Source organism: Vespa crabro, chromosome 8 (assembly GCF_910589235.1).
Source record: "Vespa crabro chromosome 8, iyVesCrab1.2, whole genome shotgun sequence".
Lineage (NCBI taxonomy): Eukaryota > Metazoa > Arthropoda > Insecta > Hymenoptera > Vespidae > Vespa > Vespa crabro.
Genome location: NC_060962.1, coordinates 2,684,252 through 2,702,387, shown reverse-complemented (window position 1 = coordinate 2,702,387; position 18,136 = coordinate 2,684,252). Strand labels below are relative to the sequence as shown.

Below are 18,136 nucleotides of genomic sequence, written 5' to 3'. Positions count from 1 at the left end.
CACTTCTTAATCATATAATATACTTGAATAAAGACAATAGTATCGATGAATGAACACTCATGTAAACCATCTGATATGTACTAATTTATTTATAAATGCGAATACACTAGATAATATATCAATGATATATTAAGATTGTCTTCAAATTCCAATTTATATTCGCTAAAATTTCTAATCAAGCTGATCGAGTATTCTTTAACGACAGATTTTATCTTTAACGATAAATCACGCATAAAGATGTATACTGATGCTTAAATAGGGGAAATAAATCATGTTAAACACATACATATGCACAACATTCTAAATTATTATCGGCAAATTAAATTTGATTTCTTCAAATTTAATATAATAAATTGAAATTTTAAAGAAAAATACTTAAGAGATATTATTCTGATTCAATAAAATATACATAATATGTCATTAAGTTTTATTAGTAAATAATATAAGTATATAAGCATAATAAGTAATAAAATGAGTTAATATTTTATTATGTAACAAATATATAAGATTCTGTACCTATGTACAAACCATTTTTTTTTTGAAGTACAATATTTTCAATTTTATATATACGAATAAAATTAAACGCCGCATATTATAGTGACAATTCATAAGAAAATACATATTTTCCTTTAACGAATAGATACAATATTGTATTTGTTTGTATTTGGTATAAAATTAGTTATTTTCCGTTGTTTGATTACATTTTTGTACCATTCCATTGACATTTTTGGAGTTCTCGTTCTGTTGGGAGATGCAAAATCAATTTGGACAAGACCGAATTTTTCACTAGAACGAAGAAGTATCGTCAACAAACATATTTGAAAAAATACTGAAAGTAGATAACTTTTATTTTTAGTTTTAAATTAGTAATAAATATTACAGATAGCCATTTTCCCATTCAAAGTTGTCTAGCAAACTCCAAGCTGTATAACCTTTGATGTTACAACCATCTTCATATATAGCTTGCAGCATAGCCTTAAGATATTCAGAAAAATAATTAATTCTTATTTTGTCCATCAATGTACCATCGTCGGAAACACCATTTTCCGTAATAATAACCGGTGGATTATTGTATTTATTTTTTATTACATTAAGAATCTTTCTAAATCCCTCAGGAACTATCTAAAAACAAAATTTTAGATTTTTAATATTATACATTCATGATACTACATAATATTCAATTACGTTTAGTTCAGTATGTTTCATAAGTATATTTAATTATAATATAATTTCTAAAAGATTAGTAGTTGTTTATTCGATTAATGGTAGAAATCGATAAATTTTTATTGTAATATTCATTAAAATTTTAAGTTAATAGAAAATATTATTAACAAAACGTTAGATATTTTTGAAGTATGATATCCGATTACTTTTATTTTTATTTTATCGAAGAGAAAATTCGTTAAATATTCAATAAATTTATAAAGAAAAAGCTATCAGTATCGTGGCATGAAAAACTACATAATAAAAATGATCAGGTTCGAGAATAAATGTATATATCAAAAAATATTTCATTGATTTTCCAGTATTTCCCTCCGATATCAATTTTCTTTTCATCGAACATTCTCGCATTGTTTAACACAAAATCGATTGTGAGCATAGGTTTATATAAGTTTATATCGTGGAAACTGTGTTTATGATAAACATGCAATCATGATCAAGCTTTGAGCGTTCTTCCACGGATTAAACATTATGCATGAATTATGTACTATGTAAATTATTTATAAGAAGAGACTTCGGGCAATCGTTACACTTAATTGCAGGAGATACATATTTAAAATAAAGCAAAAGAAAAGGTAAGAAAGAAGAAAAAACAAAAAAGAAATCGTTAGATGTATTCGCTTGAACAGATAATCCGATCAAAAGAAAATCTCTTTGTAATAATAAATTAGAATTACGAAGTAGTGTTTATAAAAATATCGTTTAAAGTTGACCTTTAACCACGATGATCCAGAGGATGGCCATTTTGGATCGTAGCTAAATTTAACTCCGCTCTCCCCGTACCAAGGATCGTTCGGTCCCTTTGGTACAATTTCGACCAGATTAGAAGTGTAGTGATTTAAGGCGAAGAAGTCTGAAGTTCCTCTGTGTTAAAAAATATATAGAAATTTGTATTATCGTAAGTATAATAGTATTAAATTATTGTAATATCATTTATCAGTTAAAATACATATCTACTGTATATATTCAATCCATTCTGGTGTGAATTCGGGCAATTTTGATTTGGAGTATCCTTGAATCCTACTATTTTCTGCTATACGATTCTTCATAATTTCTGGATAATCACCGGTTTTCGAATAAATTGGATGACTTAACCATCCACAAATAAATTGATAGGCTATCTCCTCCGCTTCCAAATTATTTTCATTCTTGGCGAAGTATGCGGAACACGATACGACGATAGAGATCAATCCCTTTTGTTCAGATCTGAATTCTTTGTCGTACATATGATATACCTTGGCGTGCGCTTTCAGTACATTGTGCATGCATAAATAAGATCCAATTTCGGTTAAATTTTTCCCTGAAACCATCATTCAAATAATGTTTAACGTTTAATTTTATCATACATTTGATATATAGATATACAATGTGTACAAATTTTAATTTGATTATGTTTTACATTTACCTGGAGCTTTCGTAGTTGAGCCGTAACCTTCTCCACATAGTATAGCTGGTTCATTTATGGTATAGAAAAGTTTTACTTTAGGACCAAGCTCTCTGAAAACAATCCTTGCATAATCAACAAAATATTCGATGATTAATTCGTTAGTCCAACCACCTAATTTTTCCAAATTTTGCGGAAGATCCCAATGATATATTGTAACGTGTGGTTGAATATTCTTTGCAAGTAATTCGTCGATAAGATTTTTATAATAATTAAGTCCTTCTTCGTTTACTACGTTAGAAAAACCGTTTGGCAAAATTCGAGACCAGCTAAGTGAGAATCGATAAAAATCAGCCTAAAAGTAATAATAATTCTTCTATGATTCACTCTTTATTTAGTCGAAAGTATGAAATTAATTAAATACGTACATCTATATCGCTAATTAACTGGACATCTTCTTTATATTTATGATACGAATCGCAGGCTACGTCACCATTGCTGTGATCCCTTATTTTCGATTTATTATCATGAGTAAATACATCCCATATATTAACACCTTTACCTGTAATTATTTTATATAATTTAATTGTTTAATTTTTACCATTTTATATTTGCATCATTAAAGAATTTACTATATTCGATTTATAATTATATGATATAGGCAGTGATTAAATTAAAAAAAAAATATTAGGATTCACGAAAATGAGTCCTTTTTCTTGTGCAACTTTGTAAGATTTACGAAAAAAAATTGGGTCTTCGGATGGTCTAAAATGGAATTCGGAGTAGTAAATTCTTCCGCTTTCCTGGCAACTGTTCTAAATCACTAAGCTGTCCAGGGCTTTGGGTCAATCTTTTCACGAATGCCTACTTATTAGATATAAAAATGTTCATTTCTATAATACCATCAGTGTTCCAGGCTCCTTCAATTTGATAAGATGCTGTAGCGACTCCCAGTTGAAATCCTTCGGGGAATTCCATATTCATGAGAGCTTCAGTTTGTTTCAGCATTGATCTGAAATTATAGACAAACATAATTAACTTATATTATATAGAAAAATTATATATATTATGTATATAGGAAATAAGTACATACTTCGCTAATAGCAACATACATACTGTCGTCTTTAAAGGGAAAAAATATTTAGTAATAGCCATTACAAAATTCATTAGTTAGTCAACAACGTATTAATAACTCTTCGTACTATAGACTGATAGTACCCAAGGTTATATATATTTCACTGTTATCAATATGTCAATTTATTTTATACTTATCGAAGATAATAGATCTTTTCTTTAAAAAAAGATGCTATAATCTTTGCTAGAATTAAAAATTAATTTAATTAATTTCAAATAATTGTAGATATTTTAATAAAAATTTATCATAATTAATTAAAAAAATTTTATCAGAAAGATAATGATAGCAGATACATAAGTTTCCAAAATATTTGGAAATAATTCGCAATTAAAAACGAAAGCTTAATAAACGACATTTAAATTAATCACTGTTCTTTATTAATACTGACAGAAATAATAATTATAAATGAAAATAATATTCATAAATAATTAACTCGGAATAATTTAATAATCTATCAAAGTGTTTTTTTCTGTATGGAGCTATTATCATGTAAGTAATTGCACTCAATATCTTTATCATGAAAAAATATTACAAGTTTATGTTAGTTGATAAGAGTTATTAAACTGATAAGAACTTTACGATTAGTCTTTATTTACGACTTTAATAAATTTATATAAAAAACTCTATAGTTAGATATAAGTATTAAAGAAAATAGTCTGCTTATAACATGTAGTTATGAATTTTATTATCTTATTTTACTGTAAAAATATAAATATATTTTAACATATCTATTTTGATAAATTTTGACATGTTTACCGTGACGTATTTCTATTTCCATATCGCCTTTTCTTTATCTCACTTTTCGACTTCCTGCTTTTATGTTCTTGCGCGTTATTTTTTATTTGTTGAACCTTGTCCATTTCGACCGAATTAAAAATCTCTCTTTAAATGTCTTATGCGCTATTATATCTTTTATCATTTATTTATCATCTTGAGCAATTTATATCGAATATCCTAATAAACAGTACATTTATATAAATGTATTATCACAAACTTTTTTAATTTTTGCATTTCTATTTAGCATTAATAAATGTCTATTTATTTAGGTGACAGTTCAAAATTTTCCATAAAATAATGCAAATTCATATTCTTAATTGCTAAGCCTGATAACTTTAAAATTATAAATTGAATTTGCTAATGTAGTATTAAATATACGAATGTATGTCGAATAGATAGTTGTCTCATTTTATGTTTCATTATAAAACAAATTTTACCAAAATATTTATAGAGTTGAATGATCATGAATAGCAATTGCTACTTTTACAGATGTTGTTTTAATTGCTTTGAAAAAATCATAACTAAAGAATCATAAATAATTGAAAACTATAGTCTCCTTTATGAAAATTTACGTTCCAGATGTGGTATCATTTCCAAAGGAGGATATGTTCAAGGTTCTATATTTTATTACTTCTCGCCACTAATAAGCAGATTTTTTCAACGTTCTCTTCCTTTCTGGATCATTGAAATTGATATGAACAATTCCAAAATTTTGGCTGCAAAATAGAATGATTGTGACTCATTTTTTTTTCGGATTTCCTCGTAGAACTAATACCAATTTGTCTTTGTTTGACATCATGACATATTCACGATAATATATTTTATTGATATTATCATATATTATTATATATTATTATTGTTAAAATATATTATCTTATGTGTACATGTTTGTATATCTTTATTTATTTAATTAACAATTGGTTCCGTCAATTTTGTTATATCTAGATTTCTATATAAATTACGTTTTATTAACTTGAACAGTCAAATTGCAGTCTAATGATTTCAATTTACCTATATCCACTTGTCCATTCGAAACTGTCTATGAAATACCATAAGAGATAACCTTTAATATTAACTTTATGATGATGTATGGAAATAAGCATCTCTTTTAAGTATTTTTGATAATATCTCACTCTATCATCATCGTCGATGGTATTTTCGCTGGAAATATCATTTTCCGTAATATACATGAGCGGATTATTATATTCAATTGCTAATTTTCTAAGTATGATACCAAATCCTTCTGGTACAATCTAAATGTAAAATATATATTATTCATCTGTAAGAGTATTTTAAATGTCCAACTTGAACATTATTTATAAATAATGAAATATTCTATTCGTTGTATCATAAAATTATGCACGCTTTTCCATATAGTGCGATTATGAGGATGTGATTAGATTAGATTAGGTAAATTCACCTTCAGCCACGGAATAGTATTATTTTCCCAAGTAGGATCTTGATCTTCTATTAGTCCTTGGTCGTTAAAGAATGAAGGTTTTAATCCAACGTCTCCCCGTTCGACTCTTGCAAAAGTGTAATGGTTTATTAACAAAAAATCGGAAGCACCGCTGAAAGAATGAAGAGATTCATGAAAACAATTACAGTCTGAATATTTGATTAACATTCGATATTTTGATTAATTACCGAATATAATCCACCCAATTATCTCCAAGCTTGAGTAATCGAGATCGTGAATAATCTTGTTTTTGACTCTTTATATCTATCAAATTTTTCATTATATTAGGATAATGACCTGTTTCAGAAAATATAGGATGAAGCATCCAACCTATTGAGAACTGAAACGCTATTTCTACGGATTCTGAATCATTTTCATGCTTTGGATAAAAATTCTTTACGTGAGCATTGATACCAACTAAGCCATTATAAATATCTTTGAATTCTTTCTGATACATTCGATAAACACGAGCATGAGCCTTTAATATATTCTCTCCACAAATATATTCTCCAATGCCGCGTAAAGACGATTTAGAGGGTGCGTGAATTCTCATATTATAAACGTAAATACAATTATCCAATGGTTCGTTCAACGTTATGAATTTCTTTACTTTTGGAGCGAATTCCTTGAAAGCGACTCTAGCATAGTCTACAAACCAATCGATCACGTGTGGATTCAACCATCCTCCAGCATCTTCGATTACTTGAGGAAGATCCCAGTGATAGAGTGTTACGATAGGTTCGATGTCATTAATCAATAAATCATCGATAAGGTTATGGTAATAAGTAACACCTTCTTTACTAATGTTATTAGAAAAACCAGTTGGCAATATACGTGGCCAGCTTATGGAAAAACGATAGGCCTTCATCTATTAAGTACAATATAAATTAATCTTTTAACGATAAAACAATAATTGTGTTTCAGAGATCTTGGACTAAGAAAATCTACAATATATGTAATTCAATTATACAACAATATTTCATACTTATCCCGATATATTTCAGTAGAGATACATCTTCTCTAAATTTATGATACGAATCACAGGCGATATCACCGGTATCGTTATTGACGATAAGTCCATTTCTTTCGTGAGAGAATCGATCCCAAATACTTTCTCCTTTGTCTATGTTTTCGCATCACAAAAGAGATAGAAAGAGAAAGAAAAAAAAAGACAAGTTGGAAAAGTTTCGAAGATATAGTCACAGACTGACAGATTTGAATTTAAAAGAACTACCGCTAACGTTCCAAGCTCCTTCGATTTGGTATGCTGCAGTCGCAGCACCCAGGAGAAAGTTCGGTGGGAACCTCAGGTATTCCTCATTCTCCTCCGACAAGTTGTTCCCCTGCGTGGATCTAAAAGAGAAAAAAAGAAAGAGAAATATATATATATATATATATATATATATATATATATATAGAGAGAGAGAGAGAGAGAGAGAGAGAAAGAAAGAGAAGAAGCGTGAAAAGAAACTTTAGAATTTCGTTGGTCGAACTAGTAAGTATTTTATCGCGTATCGATCGTACTGAAATTTCAATAAAATCCGATTTTTGAAGAAGTTTAATTTGCGGTGCTGTTTCTCTTCTTTTGTAGATTCTTTCCAAATCTAATTAATATTCAATAGGTTGAATAAAAAAAGTTCAAAATAGTCTTAAACGATTTTAATGTTAAATAAAATTTTAAATAACAATAATTCTTTTTGTTTGTTCCTTTCCAATTGGCAATAATATGAAACTGATAAATTTTCATTATTTTTATTATGTTGGATTTATTAAGTAAAATAATAAACTTACGCGACGAATATAAAGAGAATAATAATTTTCCTTGATATGATGCGTTTCATATCTTTCGTAGAACTGTTACAATTATTTTACTAACGCCTTAAATACATGATAATCATTGAACTATATTTGTAGAGGTTATCGAAATAATTTAACACAGTTAACTAAATATATTTTATCGATTTGAAGGAAAATATTTGCAATTTGAATAAGTGATTTTAAACACAATAACAGAATAAATTTACGAATTTAATTACTTTGCTTTCTGTATGGATTGGAATAATATTATTTCTCGTAGAAACAATTAGAAGCATGTAGAAGAATTTCATATGTTATTAAATATAATTGCTTGTAATTGATAAAAAACCGTATAAAACATTAATTCATAATTATAAATTTCTAGGATATTATTTTTGCCGTCAGCGTAGAACAATACAAAGATGATTGAAATATAAAACTCATTCGGAGACACTTCTCTCTCTCTCTCTTTCTCTTTCGTTTTTCATGCTCAGAAGTTGACTAAAGAAAGAAGAAAAGGTTGGAAACAAATTAAGATTCTTTATCAGAGGTAGAATACGAGATGGAACGAAGTCTCTTGGTTGTTCGAGATATCGTCACCATGCACCATCATTCCCGTTGAGTCTTTTATCGCGCCTTACATTTTGTTTCACCAGCACCCATTTACTTTCATCCTTCCTCCTCTTTTTCCGCTTCCTCATCTTCACCTTTACGAGAAATTAAAAGCGAAAAAGGACGCTGACGGCAAAGAATAATGCACTCAGTTTCTAAAAGGACTTGCCTGCCACATTGAAAGATTTTCTGGCTCCTCCCTTCCTATCTCTCTCTTTCTCTCTCTCTCTCTCTCTCTCTCTCTCCCTCTTTCTATCTTTCTCTCTCTCCCGTGGGAAAAATCTTCTCGCCTGTGGGAAATACGTATCCTGACAGGTAATCTGCGCGAAACATTCGGTTCAGAGGTTATATAACCCACGGATAGAGAAATACGTAGACAAGCGAGAATTTCGTTTCTACGTTTGTACGAGCGGAACGTATCTCTATCACTTTCTTTCTCTCTTTTTCTTTCATGTTCTTTCATTCTCACCATACAGTTTCTTTGTTTTCCCATACAAATGTACCATACGAAATACATCCTAGCTGAATCTCGTTCATCGTGACGCTAGGCTTAAGGATGATTTCTAAGAAAATGGTTCAAAGTATATTCTGTCTTTCCTATTAAATTCTATATAACGATATACGCTTCTCTATGTTTATCTATCACCGTTATATCTGTTTCCTCTCATATTTTATTCTACTTCCGCGAGAAAGAATGGTTTATCGACCTCTACAGATAAGTAAATAAACCATATTTTTGTAATAAACAGTAAGAGACCATATTTTCATATTAAGTAGAGATATAAAACTTTTATTATAAGAGATTTCGTTAAAAATGAATTTATTTAGACTGATTGTTTTTACATAGACGATCATGATTCTTAAGTTAGCGTATATGACTCAAGCGAGATTTTTATTTAATTCCATTTGAACGAACGAAAAATCTCGTGAACCATCATTGAAATCGAATTTACTTCATATTACAGTCTTAGATCTGTAAATGATACAAATGATAAGACTATACATTTTTCGTGACGTTATCGTCCAGATAATAAAGTCGATATATTTTTCTATTTATCTCACCTTGATGGTTGGTGTAGTGGAATAAATAGGATTTCATTGATTGAACATCAACTGATTAATGATGAATCTAAGACATCAAATATAATTGATCTAAACAATTATTTATTAGACCTACTTTGCCCTGTCTTTTTCTTTCTTCTTTCTTTCTTTCTTTCTTTCTTCTATTTTTTCAAATATCTTTTTATTACTTTAGGTTTTAACAATTTGTTCATTTGGTTTTAATTTGGAATACGACATTTGTCGAATTGGTTTGGCAGATAAAGTCGATAAGAAAAGCAAGATTACGTTGTAAAGCAGTATTTTGTTGGAAAGGACGCAATATCACAGTTTCTTTGAATTAAGAACAAACGCTAAAGTCTTATGTATAATTACGACTGTCAAAGGAAAGATAAAGGAAAGTCGTAGGAGACGGTAAATACGTCGTCTGCATTTTGAGTATCGTCGGAGACACACCAGTAAGGATTTGAGAAAGTTTAATCCGCCTGTCTGTCTTTCTATCTTCATTTCTCTTCATCTACGTATCTCTTAGAAGGAGTAAGAGGTAGAATCTCGCACGACGTAAGATTTAGATTCATTAAGGTGCTTCTTCTCACTTCTCTCATACTTTCTTCGTTTCTCTCTTTTACACTCTCTGCTTTGGCTTCTCACTAGTTTACTCCCTTATCTTAACCTAACAGGCTATTGTTCGCATAATGCTAACCCCACGAAATATTGCATCAATAAAATTGCCATGAATAAGTTTACGGTGGCATAAAATTTCTATCGTAGTTTGTGTTCTTCTGAAACGGGTACTTCCTCGATCAAATAGATTAAGTCAATTATATTTGAAAAGAGGAAGAATCTATTGAGAACCATTGCACTTAAATCGACTAATTCCTAGAGTATGTATTAATTTTAAAATTTTCAAAGATAGAAGGAATGGTAACACTGATTATCAGTTGTTTCATGAATAATACACTTACAACGATAGGGCGAGAGTATTCTTATTATCGTTAAACCATGATGATTCTCTAATTGCTCGTAAATAGGGTAAATTAGATTGGTCATAAATAAATTTGTACGTATACGTACAAATTTACAGATATCACATTATAGATGTACATATATCAATGATTAATGATTTCATACGAATTCCAACAAATCTAATTATGCGTAACGTTTTGTTGCTGACATTATTCATGCACTGTGGAATGAAGATTTAATTCTGTCAATTAGCTTTTTATATATAATATAATAATACAATCGAGTTATTAACACGATTTACGAATGAACCGCACATGTGGTCGAATAAACGTTAAATTAATGATCAATTGGTTACGTTAAAAAAAAATGTAAATTTTTCGAGTAGAAAGGAAAAGACATGTTTACTGTTTTAAACGCACGTATATCATATAGACCAAAAAAAGAAAAAAGGAAGGGTAAACTGTGGCAGGTGACGAAGTTATAGATAAACGAAGATGTAGAATTCACGAGTAAAAAAGAGAGAGATAGAGATAGAGAGAGAAAAAGAGAAAGAGAGAGAGAGAGAGAGAGAGAGAGAAAGAGAGAGAGAGAGAGAACGATAGAAAGGGTTCGTACTCTACAATAAACCATTCTTCGGGAAGCAAAACACGACGGCCGGCGCCGGCACGGTCGAAGCCTAACGTGCTGCTTCATTATGCGGTGCGACGTGGCAAAGTGCCAGGGCCTTTGATATAGAGGGTGGCCACGTCGTACCACCAACACCACTACTATCACCACCAGCATCACCACCACTATTGCAACTACTGCGTTCTAGTCCTCGTTCATCCATCGACTCACCCTTCCGTCTTTCTGCCATAGCATGATCAAAGAGTATATGTATGTGTATACGCGTTTGAGGAAGAAAGACAGAGAAAGAGAGAGAGAGAGAGAGAGAGAGAGAGACTCGAGAAGTAGTTTGTGTGCTCTGATGATGCTCACCAGACTTTCTTCGAAAGATACAAGCGAAGAAAGAGGATGGAGATGCTCACGAAAGTAATTATACGGTCCCTACGTGCGGGACGATCGGCTTCTTGGATTAGAGAAACAAAACTGGTCAAAGGGAAAAAGTCTTTTGGGTTAATTTGACGAAAATTTTGTTTTTAGTATTGTTTCTTTTCTTTTCTTTTTTCTCTTCGAAAGATCAGTTCTTTCCTAACTATAGTTTTGGTTTCTTGTTTGAGCCACGAAATCGCGGGCACAAAGAACAAACTCAACATAACTTGTTGCTGAACTACGGTGGCACAGTAAAAAGTCATCAGTATTAATCTTGCGCCGACTTTCTTAAGTTATCTTTTGGCCGATAATTTCATGCGAGACTTAATTAATTTTAGTAGACTTTCCGAAGAATGTTATCAAGTTCAAAGACCGTAAGACGTTAGCTTTTGTTAATCACACCACAATAACTTTGTTCAGTCGGATGGAATTGTAACAAAATTTCCATTAGATTTTATTCTTAGATTAGTTCATTCAATTAGTATTATAAAATAAGATTTACTTTCTTACATTAATAAACTAGTTTAGTTTACTAGAACTTAATTCTTATATATATATATATATATATATATATATATATATATATATATATATATATATAGAGAGAGAGAGAGAGAGAGAGAGAGAGAGAGAGAGAGAAAAGAAATACACCTCGACAATCGTTCTCGTATTCTTGAAAATAGGGCGGTGGAAACTAATAAACCTCAACGCTTATATGTTTCGAAATGTGAGGCGTTACGGAAACAAAGCGTGAAAAGAGTTCACTTAAAAGTGGCAATGGAAAGATCGTATTTTCTTGTGAGTATTAATAGTTCGTATAACCACTAACGTATAAATGCGATACAATACATCGATATTATGAATCTTGAGGTGGAAAGCATTATTTGCCCTACTATTTCATAAAAATAATCTCGAATACGTGGATAGCCAGCGGAACTATTCTAGAATGCTTGAAAATGGACACTCGGTCAAAAATATTTCGATGATTAATGTAATGTGTTTTGGTTGGAAGTTTTCTTTGATCGTTTTTTAATTATCTTTCTATTTATACATATATATGTATATAAACGAATCATCAGAACTTGTAAGTACATTCAAAGAGATTTTGTTATTAATTATGATAGTCAGTATCTATTAATCGTAATGAATTTTTTTGAAACATCGTAATTCTTTCAAATGCATTTAAAAAATTAAACTAAAAAGAGAACAATTATAATAGACAGGAAAATTGATCATTTTAAAATTGTTCGTTCATCATCGATAAAGTAAAACGAATATGCTCCGAAATATATTTTGATTTAACTCGCTTTTCAGTTACCATTTATTATTTTTCCATTAATTGGACGAATCTCTGTGTAGATTATAAATTTAATAAACGTTGATTATAATTTCAAATTCTACGTAGATAGATCTATTAATGCAACACTCAAGTTTTATCGATGAAACATAGATACCGATTTACTAGTACTTTGTTATTAATCCCATTCGAATATCGCAATAGGTTTGTAGGAAAAGCTTCGTTTAACCAAAACTCTCCGTTAGGATTAGAAATCGTTAGAATAATCCTCATGGCCCTCGGGGATTCATTAAGTGTCGGAAAAACGTTATCAAATGGAACATCGGAAGGTGTTTAACGTCTATCTGCAGTATATGATAATTACTATGCAATATGTGGCATATGTACATAGGATCGATAATTATCTATTTTGCGAATATTACTCGCAACACCTATTGCATTCATAGGATTGTAAATGGTATATCGATACTGGATATTGCAAAACACGCTTTTAAATTATATGCTTTTCATGCTGAAGGTACCTAGATACATTAAAATTTATTGTTTCAAATAAAATTCTCGTTGGATCTCTTTTCCCTTTTTCAATTCGATATAAAGCTTTTCCAACAAGCATTAGGACACGATGGAAAGAACCAGCCAACGATACATCGTCTTTTTTTTATGTCGAGTAACGCGTAGGAAGTTTCACGAAATGGATGATAAAGAGAAAAGATGACATTGGATAACGAAGTTAGCCAACGTTGTCTGTGTGCTACAGAACAGAAAGAAAATTGGCGAGTGTCCTCTCGTCGACGTCTCGCGTTTTTAGAAAAAACGTTCGGAGACGCGCAAAAGGCGAATGCTTGGAAGAAGAAAAAAAGAGAAAAGAAAGTGTAAAAACGTGGATAGAGAGAAGTTGGTCAGGAAAAAGGGGAAAAGCCTTCGTTGCTTCGAACGCCATAGCAGTTGGCAACATCGCCTAGAAAAGTCGACCGTTTATTTGGAGACTTTTATTTTCGCGAGAAAGAAAGAGGGAAAAAGAGAGAGAGAGAGCGAAGGAGAGGGAGGAAGAAAGAGAAGGTAGAAGGGGCGAGTTAACAGTGGTAGATCGAGTTACCCGAGGCGCTTAAGGATGCGACGCTCATAACAAATGGTGGTTCGTCTTACGGCGAGCTACCAAGCACTTATTTTGCATACTGACGGATAACTTTAGACGAGACGATGATGGCAACGTCGTCTCCTTTTCCATACGATGTTAAAGTAGTACTCGTACAATTAATGTCAACCATCCTCGTTCTTCTTCGTGGATAAAAGACTAAATCGGTTTACGGACCGATAAAAATAGACATGATTTTTATTGCTTAAATATAAATTTAAATACTACATTGAATAAGCAATAGATCAAAGAAAGAAAGAAGTTAATAGTAGTATACCGTATTGTATCAATATGAGCCTTTCATCTCCTTTTTTCAGCTTGATGTCCAGTACTTTTGCAAAACTCTGATAATAGTAGAATTTTTTTGTGACATTCACGGATTTTGCAAATTACATTAGACACGTCGAGAAAAGGAAATTATATTTTATTACATTTGAAGGATTGCATGTTAAAGATTTTATTCATTTATTTATATTTACTGTACATTTTTTAGGTGGATTTATAAACTTTCGAAAAAGTATACGATGATTCCATTTCTTAATATCTTAATGTTTGTTTTAATAAAATAGATCGAGTCACGATGTTGCAGTTAAATATGCAATAAATCTATCTATAAATATAACATTCAATTTATAGAAACATGATTCCCGATGAATATTCTTTTTTCAACAACAATATTAATTTTTTTCGCCATATATTTAATGATATTTCTAATATTTAATGATATTGAATAATAATTTAATATCATAATTTAACATCGTAATTTAATATTTGATAATAATATATTTAATAATAATATATTTAATGATATTGATATTTCTAATTTCATCAACACAATTTCCATAGCTACTTCTATGATAATATCATATTTAAATATAATATATAAATTAATTTAATATACTTGGCTTGATTTTGTAAAATTATTATATGAAATAGTTCCAATATTGATCGTATTTGTAATTAACCATTTATAAACTTAATAGGAATTTATTTGGGGATCTAGAGGAGGCATTAAGATGAATTATTTATTAGAACTCGTATTGAAAGTAAAATTAGATTAAATCCAAGAATTGTCTAGTTAATGCGAACTAATGACAGAAAGGAGACGTTATCAGAAATACACTAGGAATAATTTCCAACCGACAGATTCTCCCAAACCATCCCCCGCAGCTATAATATATGGAATGTGTTGCAATTATAAATGTGTTAGAGTTTTTGCTTGCTCATGTAAATATGGATTGCTTACTTAATGTTTAAGTTTGCCAAAATTCGTACATTTAAATAAATAATAAAAAGAAAATCTTTAACAGTAATACATTAGAAAAATCAATTAAGTATTTTTTGTCCTTTCTTCTTTAATTTCATTTGTCGAAGCGATATGAGTAGTAACGATGGTAGTAATGAAAGCACGAACGAAAGGCATAACATTGTCCGACGTTTATGATTTACGATCGACATGCGGTCGATGATACCTTTTCTTTTCTTCTCTTTCGCGTACGTGGAAAACACGTACACCCACTTTTCACTCTAATCGACTCAACCTCCATCATCATGCAACGACCTTTCAAAACGCGTCAAAGAGATTCAAGATGGAAGAAAAGAGCAACTCTCGCTCTCTCTTTCTCTCTCTCTTTCTTTCTCTTTCTCTCTCTCTCTGTCTCTCTCTGACTCTCTCTGACTCTTTCTTTCTCTCTCTCTCTCTCTCTCTCTCTCTCTCTCTCTCTCTCTTTCTCTCCTCTTCATCTTTCTTTTCGTGCTTGCCGTTAGAAAATCGAGGGTGGTTTGACTGATTCTGATTTTTTATGATGAAGTGAAAGACCTCTTTCGATTTCTTTTTTTCGTGAAAAGCATTGATAGGCTCTCGCAACAAAGAAATAACCCAAGAAAGCAGGATATAAGAGTTTGAAAAATACTAAACTCTGACGCGTTTATATTGCTATCAAAATGTTCTTTTATGTATTTATGTTTTTCTGAAAAATAATAAATCGCAATCTTGGATTGATGATAATATTTATATTTTTAAATCGTATCTGCCATCTTTTTCTTTATCAAATGTTTTTATTTATTTACGTATCGAATATATAATTCAATATTTCAGTATAAAGTGAAACATTTTCAATAGTGAAACATTTATGACGATCATTCTTTCGCGTTCTTATATAATGTTCATATCATATTGACCTAGTTTATAAAACACGTTATGCAAAAATGTGGAATATATCAAACGGCTGATGGTCAAAGTGCGTGATAGATAAAATTCTAATCGATAACAGCAAAGCGTACTAGTGAAATACGTTTACATAATTTATTTTCATCTTGACGCATAGAAAATATTGCATGATGCAATATTATTATAAAATTACATTTGAAAATTGTTTGAAATAATATTCTTAATAGAACAAATAAAATCTTGTAGAATCTTACTAAGGAAAAGCAATTTATTGATAAAATTTAGTCTTGTTAATAATAAGGAATAAATTGTTTGATTATTTAGAAAAAAATAGAGTATTAAATACTAGATTTATAATTTTCTTGCAGATTTTGGTCGACAGAATTCTATCCGAAGATAATTTATTTATGAATTAAAAAAGTGAATATATTTTTTACTTATTATCGAATGGTCTAACTTTACGCACATTAAGGAATTTAAACAGATGCTTTTTTATAATATCATAAAATGATCTTCAGACGATATTCCATGATATCGTTGAAATCGTCGGTATAACGGGAATTTTTATCAAAAGCGTCGCGTCGCGTCGTGAAAATCAAGAAAACTTTTCAAGTAGCCGACCGTAAAAGTAGCGGCAGTAAGAGAGAAAGAAAGAAATAAAGATAGACTAAGAAGTAAGAAAGAGAGAAGATGGTCAGAGTCGAGTTCAATACGATTCCTTTGACCTTTTTGCCTTTTACCATCGTCACTTTGGCCTCTGCATTCATCCTACGGTATATTAAAGCGATTCTTGGCTCAGCTTTTTGATACAGATCCAAGAATACTAAAATTTAATGTTTCGTGCATTCTGCTAGGATTCTAAAGCCGCTGTCTGTCTATAAAATTTCTAATGTAGAGCTGTGACGTTTGGCACCGTGAATCTCAAAATGTTATCATTATTGTCCTATTGTTCTCTGTTCAGTATCCGAGAAAATATACTTTAAATAGATTCCAAGAAACACGTTTGAGATTCATGACATCAAGAAAATGTATCGAGTAATATAAGTACTTACATTTCCTCTTCATGTAATATCATAAATGATCTTCTCTTTAAATTCTTTTCTTAGATTTTTTTTCAAGGAAAGCAAACTCTTTGAGAAAATTTCTTTGAAAATATGATACATATTCAGTAATATCTTTCTTAAGAAATCCTTTGCAAGTTCGAAGCAATCGAAAAGAAATTCAGTGTCGTAGTGAAGTTCCTTTTTATTAAAACGAACAAATCTCTATACTTGATTCAAAGTCATGCTTCAATATCTTCTTTATTAAAAGGCAAGTATTATATATTCTTGGATTCTACAATGTTTGATCGATGAAATTTATCACTATTAACGTTTTCATAAAAAAAAAATTCAGATCAAAAGTTTCAAGATAAATTAGAGATTTAGTCTCATTTAATATATCTAATGGATAATGCAATTCTCATTAAGATCGAAGAAATGTATTTATTAGAATATTTAACATTAGATACGTTCAAGTTTCGAAAACGGCGTTATTGCGTTTGAAAAAGTTACACCAGTCCGGCGATTACTTTGACTACCTCCAAAAATAGGTCAAGTACGAACACGATAGCTTGCGTTCTGATGCGTTAACAACCACTTTAGCATTGTTTCTCGGGCACTATCGAAGTCGTCTTTTCAATGGTATGAATTATAATGTAGCGTTTCTTTATCTTTGATAGAAAATCTTTCATTTCTTGAATAGTCCAAGTCATTCGATCGATAGATAGATATACCTATTATAGGTAGGTAGTATTCAGCTTTCTATGACTATTATTTGTAAACTATTTGTGGACTATTTTGAGATATAGATTATAACAAAATGAATGAAAAGTTAGGTACAATAAATTGTCTACAACCTAAAGTAGATTACATCTTAAACTTTAAACTAAACTTTCGAACGTAAGTATGCATCTTTTTCACAACTTCCTAACTTGTCTCGACGCTCATGGTGTTTCGTGCTTTCCAAGTTTAGATCTTATCTGAATCTGCAGTTTCGTTTTGTAATTTATTCGTTTCCACTTTCATCGAAGCACTCTCTTTGACAATAAATT

At 30.4% G+C, this 18,136-nt stretch overlaps 2 protein-coding genes across 2 annotated transcripts; both read right to left on the bottom strand.

Annotated features, from left to right (window-relative positions):
* Positions 1-509: 509 nt before the first annotated feature.
* LOC124426061 (myrosinase 1-like) lies at positions 510-3,852 on the bottom strand. The gene is made up of 8 exons (XM_046967318.1): positions 3,699-3,852; positions 3,508-3,617; positions 3,034-3,167; positions 2,627-2,960; positions 2,179-2,521; positions 1,935-2,085; positions 881-1,122; positions 510-786 (listed from the first exon to the last, which is right to left on the bottom strand). The coding sequence occupies exons 1-8, from the start codon at positions 3,770-3,772 to the stop codon at positions 630-632; spliced, it is 1,545 nt and encodes a 514-aa protein (XP_046823274.1). The 5' UTR covers positions 3,773-3,852; the 3' UTR covers positions 510-629.
* A 578-nt stretch (positions 3,853-4,430) lies between these two features.
* LOC124426062 (myrosinase 1-like) lies at positions 4,431-7,819 on the bottom strand. Its single transcript, XM_046967319.1, has 6 exons — positions 7,768-7,819; positions 7,211-7,329; positions 6,165-7,099; positions 5,938-6,088; positions 5,529-5,770; positions 4,431-5,233 (listed from the first exon to the last, which is right to left on the bottom strand). Exons 3-6 carry the CDS (start codon positions 6,842-6,844, stop codon positions 5,158-5,160), a joined length of 1,149 nt encoding a protein of 382 aa, XP_046823275.1. The 5' UTR covers positions 6,845-7,099; positions 7,211-7,329; positions 7,768-7,819; the 3' UTR covers positions 4,431-5,157.
* Positions 7,820-18,136: the final 10,317 nt, after the last annotated feature.

Coding starts and splice junctions, on each gene's coding strand:
- LOC124426062 (XM_046967319.1), bottom strand. CDS start 6,844: ATGAAGGCCTATCGTTTTTCCATAAGCTGGCCACGTATATTGCCAACT. Junction 6,089..6,164: donor AATTGGGTGGATTATATTCG/GTAATTAATCAA, acceptor TCATTCTTTCAG/CGGTGCTTCCGATTTTTTGT. Junction 5,234..5,528: donor GAATGGACAAGTGGATATAG/GTAAATTGAAAT, acceptor TCTATTTTGCAG/CCAAAATTTTGGAATTGTTC.
- LOC124426061 (XM_046967318.1), bottom strand. CDS start 3,772: ATGAATTTTGTAATGGCTATTACTAAATATTTTTTCCCTTTAAAGACG. Junction 2,961..3,033: donor AGTTAATTAGCGATATAGAT/GTACGTATTTAA, acceptor TATTACTTTTAG/GCTGATTTTTATCGATTCTC. Junction 1,123..1,934: donor CTGGATCATCGTGGTTAAAG/GTCAACTTTAAA, acceptor TTTTGTTTTTAG/ATAGTTCCTGAGGGATTTAG.